Genomic DNA, 24519 nt, shown 5'->3' on the forward strand with positions numbered 1-24519 from the left:
GTGGAAGCCCCCAAACACTTGTAGAATAAGTGTCCCAAGAATAAAGAGTTTGTAGACAAAGGGCAAGCAAAACGAAGTTGCCAAGAGAGCAAGTCATCTGAGAACACAGAGTACAATACTTACAAGCAATCAGTGACTAAAGCTAATAAGCAAGGGTATACCTTGCAAGGACAGATAAAGTTTTGGAAGCAAAGTCTGAGAAATACAGCAGTAGCATTGCATTGACTCAGGTGCTACAAGTAACCTGATTAGGAGAGATTTGGAGAGATTTATAAATCTAGATACAAGTTGTAAAGTCCCTATGTACTCGGCAGATTGAAAACTGATCTAAGCAGAAGGGAAAGGATCTGCACAGTTACTCTGCAAACTGGAGAAAGGAGAAACCATTGGATTAACTGAAGAATCTTTGTATGTGCCTACTCTAGAAACAAGTCTGATGTCTGTAAAATATACTACAGAAAGGGGCTATGAAGTAAAATTTAAAGGAAGGCACTGGCTCATTACTCATAAACAGGAATTGCTTATAAAAGCAGTTTTACATGAGAAGGGATTGTTTGGAGAATGTGTGACTGAAAAGGCCAAAACTGTGAAGGAATGCACGCACACGCAAAGGATATCTGAATTCATGGCACAGAAGGTTAGGCCATAGAGATACCAAAATGATATGTCAGGCTAAAAAGTTGGATTTGGTAAATGGTCTAAAAAATAGCTTCCTGCAGCACAGAATCAATGTGTACATGCTGTATAAGAGCAAAGGCAACACGACCTGCTTTCCTTCCATGCAAGGAAAGAGAAAGACAGCATCCTTTGGATCCAATTCCACAGTGATGTTTTTGGACCTATGCAAGTAAATACATTAAAAGGGAATAATTATGTTCTTACTTTTATTGATGACTATTCTAGATACACACACATATATATACACCTGTTAAGTGAAAAGGGACAAGTACTAGAAAGACTAAAAGAAGTTGTTGCAAGAGTGAGCAACAAGTTTGGGCGAAAGGCACAGATCCTCCACACTGACAATGGTTGCAAGTACACTGGGAATGATGTCATAAGATTCCTAAAGGAGGAGAGCATTGAACACCAAAAGACTGTTCCTTATACTCCGGAGCAAAATGGAGTGGCAGAAAGAAAGAATTGTTCCCTTATGAAAATGACGAGATGCATGCTTGTAGATACTGTTTTAGCTACTACATTTTGGGGACTGCTACTTACCTGAAAAACAGATTGCCAACAAAGGCCACAGGAACAACACCACATATGTTATGGCATGGTAACAAGCCCACTTTGAGTCATATAAGAGTGTTTGGGTCTAAAGCATACACCTAAATACCAAAAGCCAAAAGAAGCAAACTCAGCTGTAGATCTGAGGAAGGAATATTTTTTGGCTATTCCATAGGATGGAGTAGAATTTTAGGTCTTGTCACAGAAACAATTAAAATATGCAATGTAGCCTACTTCAGTGAAAATGAAAAACCAACCACTAGTGAACTGCCAAACTTAGAGCCCAATTTTCAGTTGAAGAAAGAGTCAGGGCAATATGACCAAAAGGAAGGATCCAGTGTAAATTTTACAACTGGCAGTGATTCTGCAGAAGAGGATGCTGATGACGAACAAAGGGTGTGGCATTCAACATGACAAAATAAGGAAGTTCTACCTAAGAAACCTTCCTACACTGCAAAGGGAGAAAGGTTTCAAGAACCAAGCATGTGGAAATAAATTGATAACTTACCTGCAACTGAAGCACAAAACTGGAAGGAAGCTGCAAAAGAAGAAATTGAATCATTGCACAAAAATAACACATGGACACTCACAGTGCTACCTGAGAGAAGAAAGACTGTAGGGTGAAAGTGGATTTTTAAAATGAAGCAAAATGCAGATGTCCTGCGATACAAGCTGAGACTGGTGGCAAAGGGATTCTTACAAATATATGGAGAAAATTAAATTTAGAAGAAAACACATTGAAACAAAATATCATTATGTGCAGGATGCATGAGAAAAAGGACTTTTAAAATTGATGTATTGTCCAAGTGAACAAATGATAGCAGATGTGCTAACTAAGCCATTGCTTAGGGATCATTTCAAAACCTTGAGAGAGAAGCTGAGACAGCAGCACTAGCCGATGAGGAGTGTTGGAGCTAAAACCCTGGCAGCATCAGCTCTCAGCTGCAATGCCTCATAGTGACCACTGGGGGTGGGTTGAGGTCATAGATAAAAGTGTTGAACCCTTCCCCTCTTTGTTCTTCCAGTGTTAGCCTCCATTTTGTCTCTCCAGAGATGGCTGCTTGTTTTAGGTCTCTGCAGCAATTAGCTACAGATGAAACAAACTGCAGGCTCTTTCACATTTGTTTGTAACCTTTTCTTTAAATAAATCCTTGTGGTTATTCAATACTAAAGAACTGTCTCAAGAGAGACCTCTTCCTTTGCTCTTTTCTCACCAAACTGATTTTGCTCTGCTATTTGGGGACTGAACTGCCATTCTTCCCCTACAATGACATCATCACAAACTACACCATTGGGACACCCCTAAGCTATAGCTGTTGCAAACTGGGTTCAAATAGGTTAGGCGGTTTACAAGTTAGCTGACTTGTGCCTCAAAAATTTACTCGTCTGCCATCTTGAAATGGGGTGGATGACATCAACACGAACTATGCCATTGAAGTGTCCCTGTGTGTCACTCACTACAACTGTACCTAATTTGGTTCAAATCAGCTAGATGTTCCACAAGTTTACCCACTTGCACCTCAAACGTTCGTGTCCACCATCCTGAACTGGGGTGGATGACATCATCACAAAATATGCAGTTGAGGTGTCATTATGTGTCCTTACAACTATACCTGATTTGGTTCATATTGGTCCAGGCATTGCGAAGTTGATGTGGTGGACATACACACATGAAATGCTGGGTGATTTCATAAGCCTACTGGAAAGTAGGCTAAAAAAGATCAAGAGCCAACACCATCTACTGGCAAGCAGTGGAAATGCAAAAGCAACATTAAAGTGTGTGTGTGAGAGAGAGACAGAGAAAGACGGAAGGAAGAGATGATTTTGGTGAGAGAAGGGGGAGGGTAAGAATATGGAGCCTCCTCTGCCCCCTGCTATTTTCCCCAATGGATGGGGGTGGGGGAGTCTCTCCTACTCTCTTGCCACTCCACCTCACACATTAAAGACGACACAAGATTTCGATTCTCAACAAAATGGGAACGCTTTATTAACTTCTCTACAGATGAAATACAAATGTATACCATGAAATGCAATCATTTGGCATTTAATTAGTCATCTCATGGCTGGATTGGATTGTGTTCATTTGAGATTGTTTTTGTTTCTGCTCTTCTGTTTTCTTTTCAATTTTGTTGTAATGTTCCTTATAAAAGAATATATTATTAGCTGTTTTTGTTCGTATTTGAGAAAAAATCAGGATACAGTACAAGCCTTTGAAAATACATTAAAAACCCAGTCAATAAATAAGGTATCTGTTTTCCCAGCTTAGCCACCTAATGGCACAGCAGGGAAATGACTTGACTAGCAAGCAAGAGGTTGCCGGTTTGAATCCCTGCTGGTATGTTTCCCAGACTATGGGAAACACCTATATCGGGCAGCAGTGACAGAAAGGCATCATCTCATACTGTGTGGGAGGAGGCAATGGTAAAACCCTCCTGTATTCTACCAAAGAAAACCACAGGGCTCTGTGGTTGCCAGGAGTCAACACCGACTTGACAGCATACCTTTACTTTTACCTTCCCCAGCTTAAAAATGAGGAAAGAAAAAACATCTCTACTATTCTGCATGGAAGAGCATGCCGGTCACCCAAAATACATCAGTGAAAGATGCAAATGTCGAGCTTAAGTGGGGAATCTATGGCTCATAGGATACAATGCAGTTGTGCCAAGAAACCCAAACATTTTAGAGCTCAACCTCCTTATTTGTGCTGATGCTTAAATTTTGAATGCATTCCCAGAACTTCCAAATCCTTCTAATCCCAGCGGTATGAAATCCTCTTCAAGATGAGGCGATCTTTCCCCAGCAGAGTGGGGATGTGTCTCATCCTTAGGAAGCAAGGTTTATTCCACACAGGTGACCAGACCCTGATTCACTAGATGCCTCACACACCTTGCAAGATGTTAGTTCCCCTTGAAAGTTGCTTTCCACACACTTATTCATTCTCTGTGATGGTGGAAGTTTCCCCCACATTTTAAGCATTTATACAGTTTCTCCTCTGCACAAATTCTGTGTCTGTTATTAGGGCTGAAATACTCAGAAAAGCCTTTAATTATTTCTATGATGCTGTCTGCATGCCAATCATTGGATGTAGATCTGCACTTCATCTCAACCTCTTTCCCCACTTCAGCCATGGCTGACAATTTTTAGGACTCTCTCCCGTTAATTCTCTAGATTTCTTTACCCTGCGATGAAATCCCTTTCTCCATGCTGAAGATTTTAAACCCTCTTGCCTCTTTGATTAGTGTGATGAGATGAGGTTTCATGTATGTTTAAAGAATGTTTAGTGTGTTGGGGGGGGCAGTTTAATAATGTTCCGTTAGAAAGCAGTTAGAGCTCAGTTGTTGAATTAGCAGTTGGGACTGAAGGTTCACTGTGCAAATGTTTCTGATGTACAGCAGTGAGGCCAGAACCTAAGGGGTATACTCGTGAGTCAAATGGGCCGTTATTTAAAGTAGACCAGCTTTATGAGATGTGGAAAGAAAGTTTTTAAAAGCTGTATATGCCTGACGCGAATTAAAATATTCTGTAACAGTCAAAACAACAGTCCTGTAACTAAGCAAGTAAATTACCCCACTTTCTAAGTAGAGAACCAAGCTAACATCAGAATTTAAAATGAACAAACTTCAATTTTCTTTTTCATTTTAAAGAATCTGTGAGTCTTAGTCTGTGCCCCCATGCCTACAACAATGCATTGCCTCAGAAGACCTTTATGTACTTAGATCCTGAGATCCTGTATATCCATACAGATACTTTAAATGATGGCAATGAAATAAAGGAATGCTGAGAGAAATAAAAATCATAACATAAATTCAAATAACTGCATTCGATCGGTGCGGGGGGGGAACCCGCACTACAACGAGTAAGTAATCAGGTTCTTCTTCTGACTGAAATTCTTTCCACACTTTAGGCATTTATAAGGTTTCTCCACTGTGTGGCCTCTCTGATGTGTAGTAAGATGAAACCACTGACTAAAATTCTTTCCTCATTCTGAGCATGTAAATTGTTTCTCCCCAGTGTGGACTCTTTGATGACTAATAAGATGTGTCCTGCGGCTGAAACCCTTTCCACACTCTGAGCATGTAAAAGGCTTCTCCCCAGTGTGGACTCTCTGATGACTAGTAAGATGTGTGCTGCGGCTGAAACTCTTTCCACACTCTGAGCATGCAAATGGCTTCTCGCCTGTGTGGATTCTTTGATGAAGAGTAAGACTGCTGCTCTGAGAGAAACTCTTTCCACACTCTGAGCACACAAATGGCTTCTCCCCTGTGTGGATTCTTTGATGATTAGCAAGCCTACTGCTCTGACTGAAGCTCTTTCCACACTCTGAGCATGGATATGGATTCTCCCCTGTGTGGATTCGGTGGTGTAAATTAAGGGATTTCCTGTGACGAAACTGCTTTCCACACTCTGAGCATGTAAATGGTTTATCTCGTGTGTGGACTATTCGATGTGAGCTAAGGGCTACACTCTGACGGAAGCTCTTCCCACATTCTAAGCATTTAAATGGTTTCTCTCCTGTGTGAATTCTTTTGTGATAAGTAAGGCTACTGCTGTGACTGAAGCTCTTTCCACACTCAGAGCACACAAATGGCTTCTCCCCTGTGTGAACTCTTCGATGTGAGATAAGGGCTACACTCTGATTGAAGCTATTTCCACAATCTAAGCATTTAAACGGTTTCTCTCCTGTGTGAGTGCTTTTGTGGTAAATAAGGCTACTGCTATGACTAAAGTTCTTTCCGCAATCTGAGCATTTATGTGGTTTCTCCCCTGTGTGAGTTCCTTGATGGGAAGCAAGGTGTGAGCTCCTCCTGAAGCTCTTTCCACACTCTGAGCATTTGTGTGGTTTCTCCCCTGTGTGGATTCTTTGATGTGCAACCAGCTCTATCCTCTGCCTGAAATTCTTTCCGCACTCTGCACATGGAAATGGCTTCTCTCCCGTGTGGATTTTTTTATGCCTAGTAAAATTTGTCCGATAATTGAAGCTCTTTCCGCACTCTAAACATAGAAATGGTTTCTCCCCTGTGTGGATTCTTTGATGAGCAATAAGTTGTGTGCTGTGCCTGAAATTCTTTCCACACTCTGTACATTGAAATGGCTTCTCTCCCATGTGGATCCTTTGATGTCTTGTTAAGTACATCTGCTGACTGAAGCTCCTTCCACAATCTGAACATATAAATGGTTCTCTCCCACTCTGTACTCTTTGAGGTGTACCAAGGTTTGATTCACTAGTTAAGGTTTTTCCATAGTTTGCAAATGTATCCCTCTTATTTCCTTCTTGGCTTGGAATTTCATGGAAGTCAGGGCCTTCTGGAAGAAGGGCTTCCTTTCTCCCCTTCTGCTTGGCTTCAGTTCTCCTCCTCTGTTTTTCATGCTCTTCCTCATTCTTCTTCCTATCACCTGCAGGAATAGAGAGAGAAACCTGATCAGGGAGGAAGGAATCCTCAAAACAGTGACCAAACACAAGTAACTACTCTGTGAACACCTGTTTTCTCAGGCTTTCAACGGAAATTAATTTAGAATGGTTCAATAGTTTTTATCCTATGAAATTGTTGTAATTTTTTTATTCTGGGAAATAGTTTTAATCATTTTTACTGTTTTATATTTGTGATTTTAAATTGTGGACGCCGCCTACACATTTCAGGCAGTTTATAAGTATGATAAATAGATAAATAATATCAGCGCATAAAAGACTGAGTGTGATAAAGATCCTGCAACTTAGTATTATTATTTATATACCGCTTTTCGATAACAACAAAAATTCTCAGAGTGTTTACACCGGAAAAAAATAAAATAAAACTAAAACGTAATGATATAGATTCCTATCTGCAAAGGGCTCAAAATAGAAAAATAAACACACTAGCAACAGTCACTGGGAGGGACGCTGTGCTGGGCTGCATAGGAAAGGTTGCTCTCCCACTGCTAAATATGAGAGTGGGACATAGGAAGCTGCCATATACTGAGTCAGACCATTGGTCTATCTAGCTCAGTATTGTCTTCACAGACTGGCAGCAGCTTCTCCAAGGTTGCAGGCAGGAATCTCTCAGCCTTATCTTGGAGAAGCCAGAGAGGGAACTTGAAACCTTCTGCTCTTCCCAGAGCGGCTCCATCCCCTACAGCAGGCCTGCTCAACTTAGGCCCCCCAGCTGTTTTTGGACGACAACTCCCATAATTCTCAGCCACAGCAGCCAATAGCCAGGAATTATGGGAATTGTAGGCCAACATCTGCAGGAGGGCCGAAGTTGAGCAGGCCTGCCCTACAGGAAATATCTTACAGTGATCACACTTCTAGTCTCCCATTCACATGCAACCAGGGTGGACCCTGCTTAGCTAAGGGGATACGTCATGCTTGCTACCACAAGCTCTCTCCTTTTTGCCAGAACTTGAATGGAAAGGGCCTCTTTGCCCAGTTAGTAAGGGTTAATAAATCTCCAGTGCTGATATTTCCACCCACTTTCTGCCATGCACACAACTGAGTCATCAGGGAGACTCTTTGGAATGGTTCGGATCATCATGCAACTCCTGGCCCCTTTTGGAGTTCTCCCACTGTCCTCAACACCCTGCAGAAGGCCAAGGAACTGTGAAAGCACCAGTCTTGCCATTCTCAGCTGCAGTCTGGCACCAAGCATTGCTAACCATCTGCCACCAACTCTAGCAGAGAGCAGCACTAATGCCTTCTGGGGATGGTGCCTAGCTGATGGACATGGAAAGGAGCCAGGAGGGGGAGTGAAGTAATTAAACCCAAATCTGATTAAGATTAAACACAAATCTTTGTCTAAATAAGATTAAACACAAATCTGTGATCTTTGTTTAACTTGCAGGAGGGGACTGGAAGAGGAAGCAGGAAGAGAACTGGTCTTGTGGTAGCAAGCATGACTTGTCCCCTTAGCTAAGCAGGGTCCACCCTGGTTGCATATGAAAGGGAGACTAGAAGTGTGAACACTGTAAGATCTTTCTCTTAGGAAAGGGGATGGGAAGAGCAGAAGGTTCCAAGTTCCTTCCCTGGCATCTCCAAGATAGGATTCCTGCCTGCAACCTTGGAGAAGCCGCTGCCAGTCTGTAGACAATACTGAGCGAGATGGACCTGTGGTGTGACTCAGCTTATGGCAGCTTCCTATGTTCCTATGACTGACAAAAAACAGCTTTCCATAGGCCAAGCAGTGATTGCCTGGCTGAGTCCTCTCACAGAACCCTCCGGTACCAAGGGGGTAAAAGAGAGCCAGAAAGAAAGGCAACCAGGAGAACTCAAATCTCAAAATATCTGGCAAAGGGTTGACTCCACGGGTACCTGCAGATCTCTCTTCTTCCTTGACAGATGCATCTTTCCTGCCTTCCAGCCGGCTGACAAGGTCACATTTGGGAACCAGGAGCCCTTTTTTTGGTGGAAAAAGACAAAATCACTTTTAGAGATTCCAAATGAGCCATTCCAAATTACTCAACCCAACCTACCACAACAAAGTGGGGGCAGGGGGGAAGCAGAGCAAGATCTTTCCACACTTGCAAACACAGATAAGCAGCATGCAGTGTGTACACAGAAACAGAAGAGAGAAATTTCTGGGTGGAAACAGAAGACAGAGAACCACAGAAAGGTACCTTAGAAGTCTTCTGGTCCAACCCCCTGATCAGTTCAGGAAGCTGCTACATCATCCCTGACAGAAGACCGTTCAGCCTGTTTGAAAAACTCCAGTGAAGGAGAGCCCACCACTGCATGAGGCAGAGAGTTCCTCTGCCAAGCAGCTCCAACGGTTAGGAAACTCCTCCTCATGTCTAGCCTGAATCTGCTTCCTTCTAATTTCCACCTATTAGTTCTAGTCCTGCCCTCAAAATGCAACAGAGAACTCCGCTGCTCCTCCTATGGGACAGCAGTCTGAAGACTGGCACTGCAGCTCCTTTTCTATTCCCCAGGCTAAATATACCTAGCTTGTTTAACTGTTCCTCATAGGACTTGGTTTCCAGACCCCACGCCATCTTTGCTGCCTTCCACTGAATGTGTTGCAACTCATCAACATCATTATTAAAATACAAGTGAATTTTGGCCCGTTGAATAACGGGCGCTAGTAACGGTGCTCCTGGCCCCCCGCCGCCATTCCCCCTCCCTCCGCCGTTCCCCCCCCTACCTTTAAGGGCCAAATCGGCCCAGGCACTTGCCCCCGCCAGGCCGGGGAGACGGAGACCGGGGGCGGAGCGGAGGCCATGTAACTTAAAAAAAAAAATTTACTCCCGCGGCCGACGCTGCCGACCGCCCACCCTCCCTCCCAGCTGCCGAGTCCCCCTTACCCTGGCCGACTGCTGTCGGCCGTACACAGCCCTTAATTTAAGAGGCAGAGAGGAGCTCGCAAGCAGAGCTCCTCTCTGTGCAAAGCCTCTTGCCGAACTGCCGCTTTGGGCGCAAGGGACGCAAGCGCCCAAAGCGGCAGTTCAGCAAGAGGCTTTGCACAGAGAGGAGCTCTGCTTGCGAGCTCCTCTCTGCCTCTTAAATTAAGGGCTGTGTACGGCCGACAGCAGTCGGCCAGGGTAAGGGGGACTCGGCAGCTGGGAGGGAGGGTGGGCGGTCGGCAGCGTCGGCCGCGGGAGTAAATTTTTTTTTAAGTTTACATGGCCTCCGCTCCGCCCCCGGCCTCCATCTATTTTGGCCGAGGCGGCGGCTCTGCCGCCGCCTCGGTCACTTTCCCGCCGCCGCCTCTCCGGCTTCTTCGGGGCGGCCGCTTCTGGCCGCCCAAGATGGCTGCCGGGTGCCGGCGAGCGTGTCTCCCTTGCCCTGTTCTGGGCCTGCGCTTCGCGCAGGCGCAGAACAGGGCAGGGAGGCACGGACACACGCTTGGTGTCCGTCCACAGACGGACACCAAGCGTTTTATTAGAGAGGATGATGCCTAGAACTGGAAAGAGTATTCCAGGTGAGGTTTGAGCACAGCAGACTAGCACTATCATTTTTCATCATCTGGACACTATGTATCTGTTCATGCAGCCCAAGATTTGACTACTGCAATGTGCTTATGTGGGGCTGCCTTTGTACACAGTCCAGAAACTGCAGTTGGTCCAGAATGCGGCAGACAGGTTGGTCTCTGGGTCATCTTCGAGAGACCACATCACTCCTATCTTAAAAGATCTAAACTGGCTGCTGATAGGTTTCTGGGCAAGATACAAGGTCTTGGCTACAACCTATAAAGCCCTAAACAGCGTAGGCCCCGGGGTATTTAAGGGAACGTCTTCTATGCTATGAGCCACACCGGCCATTGAGATCATCAGGAGAGGTTCGTCTGCAGTTGCCACCGGCTTATCTGGTGGCTACTTGGGGACGGGCCTTTTCCGTTGCTGCCCCAAGGCTTTGGAATGCACTCCCAGCCGAAATAAGAGCCTCTGCATCTCTAACAACTTTTAAAAAGGCAGTCAAGACACATTTGTTCACCCTTAATTAGATACTGTTTTAATAGTTTGATGGTTTTTAATGGTTTTAATGTTTTAAATTGTAATGTGTTAATCTTTTTACTTGTTTTATCGTTTTGTTGTAAACCATCCAGAGACTTGCATTTTGGGCAGTATACAAATATGTTAAATAAATAAATAAATAAGCAAGCAAGCAAGCATTTTTTTTGCTGCTGCTGCTGCATCACACTGCTGGCTCATTTTTCAACATGTGGTCCACTCCTTCAGAGGGTTCCCACCGCTTATCCAGCATGCTATGAAATCACCTTGGGGAAAGATGTTGTGGCGTCCGTAATATAGCACAAGAAAGGGAAACCCCAACAGGAAGCTGATTTGCCCTAAGACACTTTCACTTCCTGCAAGGGTGAGCCAAGATGTGGCCTCTGAGCTTCTGGGATGCAGCCGTCCATGTCTGACTCCACCTCATGTGGTTCTTTCAAAGGGCTGGCCAAGATGGGCTCCATTTAACCATCAAGAGAGCACACACAATTCTGTCAGAATATTGCCAGCCCAGAAGAGCCCAGTTCTTGTTTCCTTGGACATCCACTTTCAACAAGGTAGAGTTAACGGTAGGTGGAATCCCTTCAGCAATATGCAAAGAGAATTTGGCTTCAGAGCTACATCTGTAGGTCTGATTAAAAAAAGGAAAGGTTGTGCTGTCGAGTCGGTGTTGACTCCTGGCGACCACAGAGCCCTGTGGTTTTCTTGGTAGAATACAGGAGGGGTTTACCATTGCCTTCTCCCGTGCAGTATGAGATGATGCCTTTCAGCACCTTCCGATATTGCTGCTGCCCGATATAGGAATTTCCCGTATTCTGGAAAACACACCAGCAAGGATTCAAACTGCTCCCTAGGCAGGTTGCTTCTCCGCTGCGCCATTAGGTCTGATCTTTTAATGGGACATAAGTGCAGCATATACATATCCCAAATAAATACATATGGCAATCAGGGATTTTATTTATTTGTTTATGTATGTATGTATGTATGTATGTATGTATTTGATTTCAGGTCTGTATCAGACCTACAATTTTTAAAAAAATCCCTGATTGCCATATGTATTTATTTGGAATATGTATATGCTGCACTTACATCCCATTAAAAGATCTATCAAGGGAGCCAATAGCATTTCATTCAGTCAATAATGAAAAAAGCACTGACTTGAAAAGAACACAAAGATAAAGAGAGAACACAAAGAGAGAAAGACAGGGCTAGCCAGGCCTCAAGAGGAAGTACTTTCAAAAGATTGGGGGCTGTTACCAAAAAGGCCCTGTCCTCCTTCCCCAGAGGAAGCAGGATGCATGCATCTGTCAAGGCTTACCCAGAGAGGCCACGTCCCCCCAGTTCTCCTCCATGACTTCCCTGTGCAGAGCCCTTTGTCCTGGATCCAGCAGAGCCCACTCTTCCTCTGTGAAATACACAGCCACCTTCTCAAAGATCATCAGACTCTAAAAGAAGAAGAGAAAGAAGGAGGAGGGAAAAGTTGATCCTCAGGGAATCATTTGACAATTCAAGGTGGTTCTCTTGTGGGACTCGGAGGTTTATCAGGGACCCTCAAAGCCTTCCGAGTGGGCAGCTTTGACAGCAGCAAAGGGAGCAAGACAGAGTCTTTCAGGCACAGAGAGACGTGGCGGGGACAGAGGCCACCCCAGGCTCTCCCTCACCCCCTGATGATCCTTCTCTTGCCTGGTTCAACTGCACAGCCGCTGGTTCCCCTGCAGCAGAAAGAGGACAATCCCCCGAACAATTCACCAACATTGTTCCACCACCTGGGAGGGAGACAAAGAGACAAGAAGCTGTCTATCCAGTTAGTTGCCTATCCCCATTCAAGATCCTGTTCCTAGCATTTAGAATCCAGACGGTACCTGCCTCCCTCAGAGGTTGCCGCCTTCCACATGTTCCCCCTTGCACCTCTGAGGTCACCAGGAGAGGACTTCCTTCGCATCCCTCTAGTTGCTGCAGCTCAGTCCGAGAGGCTAGAGAGAAAAGTGTGCTCCGTTACTGCTCCCACCCCACGCTGGGACGCCCTCTACGAGATGCCCCCCCTCCTATTCCTGACACCATCCTCAAGGAATAGGAGGGGGGCATCTTGGGGAGGGCATCCCAGTGTGGGGTGGGGAAAACGTGCACTTCCCCAAGGCATTCGCTGGTTTTTCTGTTCAGGCTGCTGAATCTGATTCTGGCTCTGATTTCATTGCTCCAATGTTTTGCTCAGAACAATTAACTTTCATTGACAATCGACCAATATCATAAAATAAATACATATTCATGTGTGTTTTCTACTTCAGCTCCTTCCGTGGAAAATACTCCCTCCTCCCATTAGGCATAACTCAAAAGTGCTCGTTTGAATCTATAATGTCTTGTGTGCGTAAATGTTAAGCATAATTTTAAAGTGGGAGGCAGCGGGAGGGAAGTGTTCAAGGGGTACCACATCCAGCAGATTTCATGCATATGGGAGAAAGAAGACCAACTGGAAATATCCACTCCTCCTACCTGGTGAGATGCTTCCTGTGCCATTATCCTGCACAATCCCCCTGGAAAGTAGCACCTCTGGAGCCTTCCCCAAGTAGGACAAATCTGTGGCTATTCCTGCCAATATCCCCTGCACCTGAAAGAGCAGTGAAGCGAAGAGGGAGAAAAAACTAAAAGTGCAGTCAGCGGCCAAATGGGGGGAGACTGGGATAGTCTCTCCTGGGAAGGTTTCCGGGGGTTGGGGGGACTTGGGTAACTGGTAGAATTTGTTTGAATATTTTTTCTTTATGTCCACACCTTTTGAAACTCCCAAAATGAAACAGATGCTCTCACCTGTTGCTCTTCCTGCCTCTTGGCCTCTGCCTGGCTCAGGAGAAAACCTTCTGCCAGGGCCACTGCCTGGGAACTGGTCTCTGCTCCACATTCTCTGATCCAGCTCTCCACCTCTGGCGGCAGGACACTCAGGAACTGCTCCAGGATCACCAGGTCCAGCATCTGAGCTTTCGTGTTTCTCTCTGGCTTCAGCCACTGACAGCAAAGGCTATGGAGTTGGCTGCAAACCTCACGGGGCCCCTTGGCCTCCTGGGAATGGAACTGCCTGAAGAGCTGGTGCTGTGTCTCTGAGATGGGGATGTCCCCTCCCAGCATCTTCTGCTCCATTTTGCCACAGAACCACCTAGTGCTCCTAGCCGCGTCAGGATCAGGGCTTCCTCCTCCTTTAGGACCAGCAGAGACATGCTCCTCCATCCTGACCCCTGAAGGCAAAGCCCACCCGACTTTGCAGCTGTTCAGCCCTGGAAATTCAACACGTTTCTCTGCCTGCAAACTCTGGCTCTCTGGGGACAAGAAGTGTTTTTTACACTAGTAATAGTGGATGATTCCAGCTAGTTTCCAGGGGTTGAAGACTCAAGGACAAAAGAGAAGTGTGTGTGTGTTGGGTCCTTTTCCGAGACTCTGCTTCCAGTGGCAGAGGGAAGGAAAGCAGCTTCCCTGAAACAAGTGCCGCAGAGGAACCCCGGATGATGGGCCAGCTGAGCCTCCCTTTGCGCTGCACCCACAGATCCCGCTCTTTCTTCTTTGCACTTCTGGATGCAGAGCTGCTGCCTCCTCCCTCCAGCCTGGGACCTCCCAGAGCCCCCTCCCCAGTTCTTCCGACTTTGCATTTCTCAATCTCAACCACCCTCTGCTGCTGCGCCCCACATGCCCCTTGCACGCCCCAGCCGGCGGTGACCACCTCGGATGGTGCAGTAAGTTGCTGGGGAAGGGGAAGGCACGCGAAGTTGTCCTCCTCCTTCCCACCAGGGAAAGGCGGGGCAGGGAAGTGACATCCCGCACCCTCCTCTCTAGGAACCAAGCCTCTCTCTCATTTTAACCCTTGAATGAGAAAAGCCAAGAGGGTTGGCTCTTTGCTACTTGCCCTGCAAGAGGGGGAGCTGGAGCCAGCCCAGGAGTGTTGCTATAATTGAACGGGCCCCCAGCTCCACCCCTCCCTGTTTTCTTTATCTCCCTCACTCCGAGAGGCCACCGCCAAGCCGAGGGGAGAACAGCCCCCTCCAGCTACGTCCCTGAGCCGACCCCGCCAGAAGCAGCAGCAGCAGCACTGCCAGTGCCTTGGAGAGGGGAGGCAGGCAGCACCGTGGCCAGATCCGCCTGCCCAGGAATGGGCACCGCTGGACAAAAGGAGGAGGAGGAGGTCCCGACTCCGTTTCTACTCTGCCAGAGGAAAGGAAGCACCCGCAGAGAGGGGAAAGCAGCAAAGAGGGACCCCTGCGCAATCCGTGGGGGGCTGGGTGGGGCAAAGCAGAGAGCGAACATAGGAAGCTGCCATATACTGAGTCAGACCATTGGTTTATCTAGCTCAGTATTGTCTTCACAGACTGGCAGCGGCTTCTCCAAGGTTGCAGGCAGGAGTCTCTCTCAGCCCTATCTTGGAGAAGCCAGGGAGGGAACTTGGAACCTTCTGCTCTTCCCAGAGCGGCTCCATTCCCTGAGGGGAATATCTTGCAGTGCTCACACATCAAGTCTCCCATTCAGATGCAACCAGGGCAGACACTGCTTAGCTATGGGGAAGTTGTGGGGGGGGGGTTGCCTTTCTCTTTTCCTCCCCCTTGCCTTCCTTCCCCTATTCCCTTGTGGGGAGAGGAGAAGCAAACGTGACAGCATTTTTTGTTGCAGAATTTTGTGTGAGAGAGATACGGAGTGATGCCTGCCAGCCCCACGGGGTGCCACATCAAGGAACCGTCCAGCCTTTATTTCAAGGGGTGCTGGGCAAAGACCAGCCTGGGCGCCAAGCCAGCCCAGAGAGAGAAGCTGGCTGGTGCTCAGCGCCAAGGCAAAGGAAGGATCAGTGTGAATCAGGGCTGCTCAACTTTGGCCCTCCTGCAGATGTTGGCCTACAAGTCCCACAATTCCTGGGTATTGGCCACTGTGGCAGGGGATCAGCATTCCCTGTAACAGGGTTTTCCAGATTTTGTTGACTACAATTCCCATAATCCTTAGCCCAAGACCATTGCAGCTGGAGATGCAGGGAGTTGTGATCAACAACCTCTGGGGATCCCTGTTACAGTGAACACTCCTGCGGATTATGGTAGTCTAAAAACAGATGGGGGGGGGGCTAAGTTGAGCAGGCCTGGTGGATCAATCCACCTCCTCTCTCTTTCCAGAGATGGCAGTGCAGAAGCCTGCGTCGGGTCTTCTTCCCACAACCGATTCCCTGGAGAGAAAGTGACTTTCCTAACCCCCTCTCTAGGAACTGAATCTCCCTACTTTAGGCAGCCCCACTTTTTGCTTCCTGCCCCCAGGAAGGAAGGCAGCACCAGCCCCTAGGTGCCCCTTTTGAGATATGGTAGCTTATAAGCTCTCAGGCCTGGCAGAGCCCTTCTAAACAATATTTTCTCAGAGTTCCTAGTTATAGGTAACATTCACTTAATCTATGATAATGGTTATAAATTCCATGAAGAATTAGAATGAATGCACAACTCTCGGTCATGGTGGGGTGGGGTGGGGTGGAAAGATAGCAGATGGTTGTTCCCATCCCCTGCCATTTTTTTTGCAATGGTTGGGGGTCATCTTCCTGGTGGAGAATCTCTCCTAGGAACATAGGAGTCAGCCTTATATCAAGTCAGACCACTGGTCTATCTAGCTCAGTATTGTCTTCCAGGGTCGTAGCTAGGGGAGAGGGGGCCCGTGTTCATCCCTCTCTCTGGCGCCCCCCCCCCCAGTGAGGGAAATAATGAAGAAAATAGGGATGGGTGGAGGGCCCGTGTTCTTTGAACCTTTTTACTCAATTATAGCTACGCCCCTGTTGTCTTCACAGACTGGCAGCAGCTTCTCCAAGGTTGCAGGCAGGAGTCTCTCTCAGCCCTATCCTGGAGGTGCCACTGAGGGAACTTGGAACCTTCTGCATGCCAGCCAGCATGCAGATGCTCTTCCCAGAGTGGCCCCATCCCCTGAGGGGAATATCTTACAGTGCTCACATATGCAGACTCCCATTAAAATGCAAACCAGGGCAGACCCTGCTTAACAAAGGGGACAATTCATGCTTGCTACCACAAGACCAGCTCTCCTCCCTCTGCCTCCCCATTTGACACAGTTTTGCAAATTTCCTCATATGCAGGACCGGCCCTAGAGTTTTTGGTGCCCTATGCCAAGGATGACTTTGTCCCCTCCCCCCCCATCACCACCACACACACACATTCAGTAAAAATTATATTCTGTTATGTACATAATATAACTGAATGGCTGTCTGTGTGTGTGTGCGCGCGCACACACACAATCATACTTTGTGGCTGGCACCAGCTGGGGCAGCGGGGTGGTGAGGAAGATTAGATCTTTTAACTTCTGCAGAACTACTGCTGCCCAGCTCTGCATGGCGTCCATGCCAGCCACAGACACACCCACCCACTCTGCTCACATGGTTGATGTGATGAGGGGTCAGCTGCCACTGCTCCAGCCACCCTGCAGAGGGCAGCTATTCACAGCAGGGGTAGCAGCATCTGTGCCCCCCAAGAACTGGTGCCCTAGGCAACTGCTAGGTCTGCCTAGGGGACAGGCCAGCCCTGCTCATATGATGAAAGAAGACCTAGGATTTCCATTCTCCGCAAAACGTGTCCCCTTTATTCAGTTCTCTACAAATGAACTACAGAACCAATACCATGAAATGCAATCATTTGAAATTCAATTAGTCATCTAAGGGCTGGTTTGGATTTTGTTGATTTTCGCTAATATTTTTATGCAGTTTCTCCCCTGCATGAATCCTGCATTTATTATTAAGAATATAAGAACAGCTCTGCTAGATGAGGTCCAAGGCCGATCTAGTCCAGCATCCTGTTTCCAACAATGGCCCACCAGAAGAAGCCCACAGGCAAGAGGCGAGGTCATGCCCTCTCTCCTGCTGTTGCTCCCCTGCAACTGGTATTTAGAGGCATCTTGCCTCTGAGGCTGGAGGTGGCCTATAGCCCTCAGACTAGTAGCTAGTGATAGATCTGTCCTCCACAAATTTGTCTAAGCCCCTTTTAAAGCCACCCAGGCAAGTGGCCATCACATCCTGTGGCAGGGAATTCCATAGATCAACATATTTTTGCATATACTGCCCATCCATGACAACTGCCCACTCCTGCCTGGAGCCCACAGTTCAAAAGGATCCTTGAAATGTGAAAGCCCGCACCCAGCTGCCCTCCATGGGGATTCAGGGCTTGCTGGTACAGGTCCTTCTCCACCTCCTGCTGGGGGCAAGACTCCTCCATGGAGTCCACACAGCAGCAGGGGAGAGAGGCACAGGAGCTGTCGCTGCTCATATCCAGGCCCCGCTGTCTCTCTCCCTCAGCCACCCGCTAGGGCAGTAGCCAGTGGGGCAGGTTGTGTGTGTGTGTTGGTGGGGGGGAGCGCTTGATTTCTTTTAACAGTGCTGCTCTTTGCCCTGCCGAGCACCTGATGGCAGCCTCTGTGAACCTAGCTGAACGGTGTGGAGGCAGGGCAGATCCACCCGCCACCCCCCGCAGAATGCTGGGTGAGCCTTTGCCAGTTCACAGAGGCTGATGCCGGGTGCCTGAAAGAGTGAAAAGCAGCCCTTTTAAAAAACACCCCTCACCACTGCCTCCGCCCCCGCACCTGCCTGCCTCACCAGCTGCTGTCCTGATGGATGGTTGGGGAGAGAGAGACAGCGGGGCCTGGACAGAAACGGTAGCATCTCCTGTGCTCCTCTCTTGAGGAGCCTCTGCCATCCGCACCCCAAGCCTGCCTCACCAGCAATATAAGAACGTAAGAACAGCCCTGCTGGATCGGGCCCGAGGCCCATCTAGTCCAGCATCCTGTTTCACACAGTGGCCCACCAGATGCCCCTGGAAGCCCACAGGCAGGAGTTGAGGGCATGCCCCTCTCCTACTGTTACTCCCCTGCAACTGGTACTCAGAGGCATCCTGCCTTTGAGTCTAGAGGTGGCCTATAGCCCTCCGACTAATAGCCGTTGATAGACCTCTCCTCCATGAAATTATCCAAACCCCTCTTAAAGCCTTCCAGCTTGTTGGCTGTCACCACATCTTGTGGCAGAGAATTCCACAAGTCGATTATACGTTGTGTGAAAAAGTACTTCCGTTTGCTGGTCCTAGACTTCCTGGCAATCAATTTCATGGGAAGACCCCTGGTTCTAGTGTTATGGGAGAGGGAGAAGAATTTCTCTCTATCCACTTTCTCTACACCATGCATGATTTTATAGACCTCTATCTTGTCTCCCAGTATGGTTGGGGGAATGGGAGAGCAGGGCCAGAGGGAGCAAGGAGGGGGTAAATGAATCAATAGGGACATAAATTTATGTTGATGTTTAGCAAGATGGCCTGCAGCCTTTTATGTTCATGCCCCCTTACCCTCCATTTGTTTGTAAAAAATAGTATTACCTGTGGGGTCTTGGTGCAAAAATACTGTAATCATGCACTGTGTGAAAAAGTACTTCCTTTTGTTAGTCCTAAATTTCCTGGCTGTCAGGTTCATGGGACGACCCCTGGTTCTAGTGCTGTGTGTGTGAGAGAAATTTTTCTATCCACTCTCCACCCTATGCATAATTTTATAGACCTCTATAATCTTGCCCCTCAGTCATCTTTTTTCTAAATGAAAAAGCCCCGGGTGTTGTAGTCTTGCCTCATAAGGAAGTGCTCTAGGTCCCTGATCTTCTTGGTTGCCCTCTTCTGCACCTTTTCCAGTTCTACAATATCGTTCTTAAGATACAGTGACCAGAACTATATGTAATACTCCAAATCTGGCCATACCATAGATTTGTACAAGGGCATTATAATATTTTTATTTTCAATCCCCTTCCTAATGATGCCTAGCATGGAATTTGCCTTTTTCACAGCTGCCACACACAGAGTCTACACTTTCAACGAGCTGTCCACCACAGCCCCAAGATCCCTCTTCTGATCAGTCACGGACAGCTCAAATCCCATCAGAGTATATGTGAAGTTGGGTTTTTTGGCCCCAATATATATCACTTTACACTTGCTTACACTGAACGGCATTTGCTATTATGTCACCCACTCACCAAATTTGGAGATATCCTTTTTGAGCTCCTCAGAATATGTTGTAAATTTCACTACCCTAAATAGTTTAGTCAGTGTAATCTGCTAATTTGGCAACTTCACTGCTTACCCTAAGTTCTAAATTGTTTATGAACAAGTTAAAGAGCATTGGTTCCAGTACAGATCTACAGGGGACCCCACCTCTTACTTCCCTCCATTGTGAAAACTGTCCATTTATTCCTACCATCTGTTTTCTGTCCTTCAACCAGTTACCAATTCACACAAGAACCTGTCCCTTATCCCATGACTGCTAAATCTTCTCAAGAGTCTTTGATGAGGAACTTTGTCAAAAGCTTTTTGGAAGTCCAAGTAGACTATGTCAACCAGATCACTAGGGGTGTGCACGGAACCGCCAACTGCGGTCCCGCACTGGGTGGGGGGGGTACCTTTAAGAGCGGCGGGAGGGCTTACTTACCCCTCCCGCCGCTTTCCCACTCTTTCGCCGTAATCTCTAGATTAATTGGGGCGGCACGACACCAGCTGCCCCCCCCCCCGCGACTGGATTAGGGGCCAAATCGGCCCAAACTACTGCCGTGGCGGCCGCCGCCACCCAACCGCCCAACACAAGGCCCGATTTCGGGCCAAGGTAGCCACGGGGGGGGGGGCGACCTGATTAGGGGCCAAATCGGCCCAAACTACAGCCGCCGCGGCCGACCACCCGCCCGCCCTCCCAGCCGCCCGAGTCCTCACCATAAGAAGGCCCGCGTCAGTCGGGCCGATCAGGGCCCCACAATTCTAAAAGGAGAGGAGCTCGCAAACAGAGCTCCTCTCTCTGCAAAGTCTCGGCCCGAACTGGGGCTTTAGGCGCAAAGGACGCCTGGGAGTTCCGACGCTCTTCGGAACTCCCAGGCGTCCTTTGCGCCTAAAGCCCCAGTTCGGGCTGAGACTTTGCAGAGAGAGGAGCTCTGTTTGCGAGCTCCTCTCCTTTTAGAATTGTGGGGCCCTGATTGGCCCGACTGACGCGGGCCTTCTTATGGTGAGGACTCGGGCGGCTGGGAGGGCGGGCGGCTGGTCGTCGTCGGCTGTAGTTTGGGCCGATTTGGCCCCTAATCAGGTCGCCCCCCGTGGCTACCTTGGCCCGAAATCGGGCCTTGTGTTGGGCGGTTGGGTGGGTGGTCGGCGGCGGCGGCAGTAGTTTGGGCCGATTTGGCCCCTAATCCAGTTGCGGGGGGGGGGGCGGGGGCGGCTGGTGTCGTGCCGCCCCAATTAATCTAGAGATTACGGCGAAAGAGCGGGAAAGCGGCGGGAGGGGTAAGTAAGCCCTCCCGCCGCTCTTAAAGAAGCCCCCCCACCCGAACCGCCCAGGTCCGGACCGGTCCAGAGGCTTTTTAAATGGCCTCCAGACCGGTCCGGGCCCATCTCTACGGAACACCTTTATCCACATGTCTACTCACATTCCTAAAGATTAGTGAGACAAGACTTGCCCTTGCAGAAGCCGTGCTGATTCTCCCTCAGCATGCCCTTTCTTCTATATGTTTAACAATTTTGTCCATTTATGCAGCTTCTCTCCTGTATGAATCCTGTGTTTGTTATTCTGGCTGAAACAGTCAGAAAAGCCTTAATCTACTTACTTCTGTTTGCTGTCTGCATGTCAGTCACTGGACATGAAGATCTGTGTCAGGGACGTAACAAGGCTGGCGTGGGCCCAGAGACAAAATTTTAAAATGGGCCCCTCGCTGATACAAACACACACACTTCACAATATATAGTCATGTGACTTGCCTCTGGGGGGCCCCTCGAGGCGTGGGGGCCCCCAGGCAGCCATCTCCCCTTGCCTAATAGTAGTTACACCCCTGATCTGTGTTTCACCTCCACCTCTTTCCCCATTGCGAGAAGGCCTGACATTTGCAGGATTCTCTCCTGTGAGAATTCTTTTCTGATTTTTGTTATGAATACGAAAAATATTTATATACCACCTTTCAACAAAATATTCCCAAAGTGGAATTTTTTTTTTACCCTACAATGAAATCCCTTTCTCCAGGCTGCAGATTTTAATGCCTCCTCCTCGAACACCCTCTTTAATGAGTGATCACATTTATCTTCCAACTGAAGCTTCTCCCACACTTTAAGCATTTATAAGGCTTTTCCTCTGTGAGCACTCTCTGATAGGTATTAAGATTTGCCTGACTAATACTCTTTCCTCATTCTGAGCAATTAAATGGTTTCTCTCCAATGTGGATTCTTTGATGACTAGTAAGATGTGGGCTGCGGCTGAAGCTCTTTCCACATTCCAAGCATGTAAATGGTTTCTCCCCAGTGTGGACTCTTTGATGATTAGTAAGGTGTATTCTCTGGCTGAATCCTTTTCCGCACTCTGAGCATGCAAATGGCTTCTCCCCTGTGTGGATTCTTTGGTGAATACTAAGGCTACTGCTCCGAGAGAAACTCTTTCCACACTCTGAGCACACAAATGGCTTCTCCCCTGTGTGGATTCTTTGATGATTAGCAAGCCTACTGCTCTGAAAGAAAAACTTTCCACAGTCTAAACATGCAAATGACTTCTCCCCTGTGTGGATTCTGTGGTGAAAGTTAAGCGATTTCCTGTGACGAAACTGCTTTCCACACTCTGAGCATGTAAATGGATTCTCTCCTGTGTGGAGTATTAGATGCGAGCTAAAATCTTCACTCCGACGAAAGCTCTTCCCACATTCCAAGCACTTGAAGGGTTTCTCTCCTGTGTGAATTCTTTTGTGATAAGTAAGGCTACTGCTATGACTGAAGCTCTTTCCGCACTCTGAGCATACAAATGGCTTCTCCCCTGTGTGAACTCGTTGATGTGAGATAAGGGCTACCCTATGACCGAAGCTGTTTCCACAGTCTAAGCATTTATATGGTTTCTCTCCTGTGTGAGTGCTTTTGTGGTATATAAGGCCGTTGCTGTGACTGAAGTTCTTGCCACACTCTGAGCATTTATGTGGTTTCTCCCCTGTGTGGGTTACTTGATGGGAAGCAAGGTGTGAGCGCCTCCTGAAGCTCTTTCCACACTCTGGGCATGGAAATGGTTTTTCCCCTGTATGGATTCTTTGATGTGCAATCAGTTCTATGCTCTCCCTGAAACACTTTCCACACTCTACACATGGAAACGGCTTCTCTCCTGTGTGGATTTTCTTATGCCTAGTATAGTTTGTCCAATAATTGAAGCTCTTTCCACACTCTGAGCATAGGAATGGTTTCTCCCCTGTGTGGATTCTTTGATGAGTAATAAGCTGTGTGCTCTGCCTGAAATTCTTTCCACACACTGAGCATGGAAACAGCCTCTCTCCTGTGTGGATCCTTTGATGTCTAGTGAAGTATAACCAGTGACTGAAGCTCTTTCCGCACTCTAAGCATTTAAACGGTTCTTCCCCATGGTGCACTCTTTGAGGTGTGCCGAGGTTTGATTCACTAGTTGAGGTTTTTGCATATTGAGGAAGCGTATCCCTCTCGTTTCCTTCTTGGCTTGGAATTTGATGGAAGTTAGAACCTTCTGGAACAAGGGCTTCTTTTCTTCCCTTCTGCTTGGCTTCAGTTAATCTCCTCTGCCTTTCACCCTCTTCCTCACTCTCTTTCCTGCCACCTGTAGGAATAAAGAGAGAAACCTGATCAGGGATTCCCAGACTAGTAGCCATTGATAAACCTCTCCTCCATGAATTCATCTAAACTTCTCTTAAAGCTATACAGGCTACTGGCAGTCATCACATCCTGTGGCAGAGAATTCCACAAGTCAATTATGCGTTGTGTGAAAAAAGTACTTCCTGCTGTTGGTCCTAAATCTCTTGGCAACCAGTGTCATCAGATGACCCCTGGCTCTAGTGCTATGAGAGGAGGAGAAAAGCTTTTCTCTCCACACCATGCATGATTTTATAGACTTCTATCATGTCCACACTAGCAACAGTCACTAGGAGAGACACTGTGCTGGGTTGAATAGGGATAGTTGCTCTCCCACTGTGAAATATAAGAGAACCATCACTTGAAAAGGTGCCTCTTTGCTCAGTTAGTAGGGTATTAAATGTCCTGTGCAGATATTGCATAGGTACTTCCCCCCCCACCCCCACACGCACTTTTTGTACTCAGATGAGTCTTCACTATGACTCGTTGGGATAGTTTAGATGTCATGTGAAAGCTCAGTGACATTTATCTAAGTTTTAAAAAATAAACTAAGAGAAGCATTGCAGACGATCAGCAGACTCGGCTCCTTTCTTGTACCCATTATTTATAAGGTGTCTTGTCCCTGCTGTTCTCTTCCCAGGAATGGCCCATATGCAGTCACAGGCTGCTTTGCTCCGCCCTCTCCTTGCAACCCCTCGTCTGATCACCCAGTTCCCAACAATTGGTCCCGATTATAAAGGAGGCAGGATTGTCTGGAATGAGTTCCTGCCCATTTCTGGAGTTCTTCCGCCACTCTCAGCTCCCTGCAGAAGGCAAAGAACCCGTTAAAGCACTAATCTTTCCATTCTCACCTGCAGTCTCACATCAAGCACTGCTAAACATCTCCCAACTACTCCTATTCTAGCAGAAAGCAACATTAACATCGGTTGTGGAAACTGATAGACACTGAAAGGAGCCGGAAGGAAGAGTGAAGTAAGAGGAAGACAGGATTAAGCACCAATCGGTGATCTTCCTTTAACTTGCGGGAGGCGACAGGCAAAAGGGAGAGAAGAAAAGGCAGCCTGAGAGTAACTGCATACCTGAGACAGACTGACAAGATACACAGAGAAGGGAAAGTTGTGGACATGGAAGGGGAAACTAAGGAAAATTTCTGGGGATGCAGCATTAGCAGGGAGGGAGATGGGGTAGGATTTTAGGGAAGGACTACTCTGAGATGTTAGATCAATTAGGCCACTTCCAGCAAGATGCC

The 24519-nt window shown here is 47.5% G+C and overlaps 1 protein-coding gene across 1 annotated transcript in view; it reads right to left on the reverse strand.

Annotated features, from left to right (window-relative positions):
- Positions 1 to 3189: 3189 nt before the first annotated feature.
- Positions 3190 to 24519, reverse strand: part of LOC128343801 (uncharacterized) — a 31644-nt gene continuing 10314 nt past the window's right edge. The window contains 10 exon segments of the mRNA XM_053293237.1: positions 3190 to 5274; positions 5276 to 6621; positions 8510 to 8593; positions 11963 to 12089; positions 12328 to 12410; positions 12507 to 12617; positions 13135 to 13249; positions 13447 to 13974; positions 14749 to 14826; positions 21806 to 23238. Of these exon segments, the coding sequence (XP_053149212.1) occupies positions 5128 to 5274; positions 5276 to 6621; positions 8510 to 8593; positions 11963 to 12089; positions 12328 to 12410; positions 12507 to 12617; positions 13135 to 13249; positions 13447 to 13974; positions 14749 to 14826; positions 21806 to 23238 (4052 nt within the window). The 3' untranslated portion in view covers positions 3190 to 5127.

Source organism: Hemicordylus capensis, chromosome 2 (genome assembly GCF_027244095.1).
Source record: "Hemicordylus capensis ecotype Gifberg chromosome 2, rHemCap1.1.pri, whole genome shotgun sequence".
Classification (NCBI taxonomy): domain Eukaryota; kingdom Metazoa; phylum Chordata; class Lepidosauria; order Squamata; family Cordylidae; genus Hemicordylus; species Hemicordylus capensis.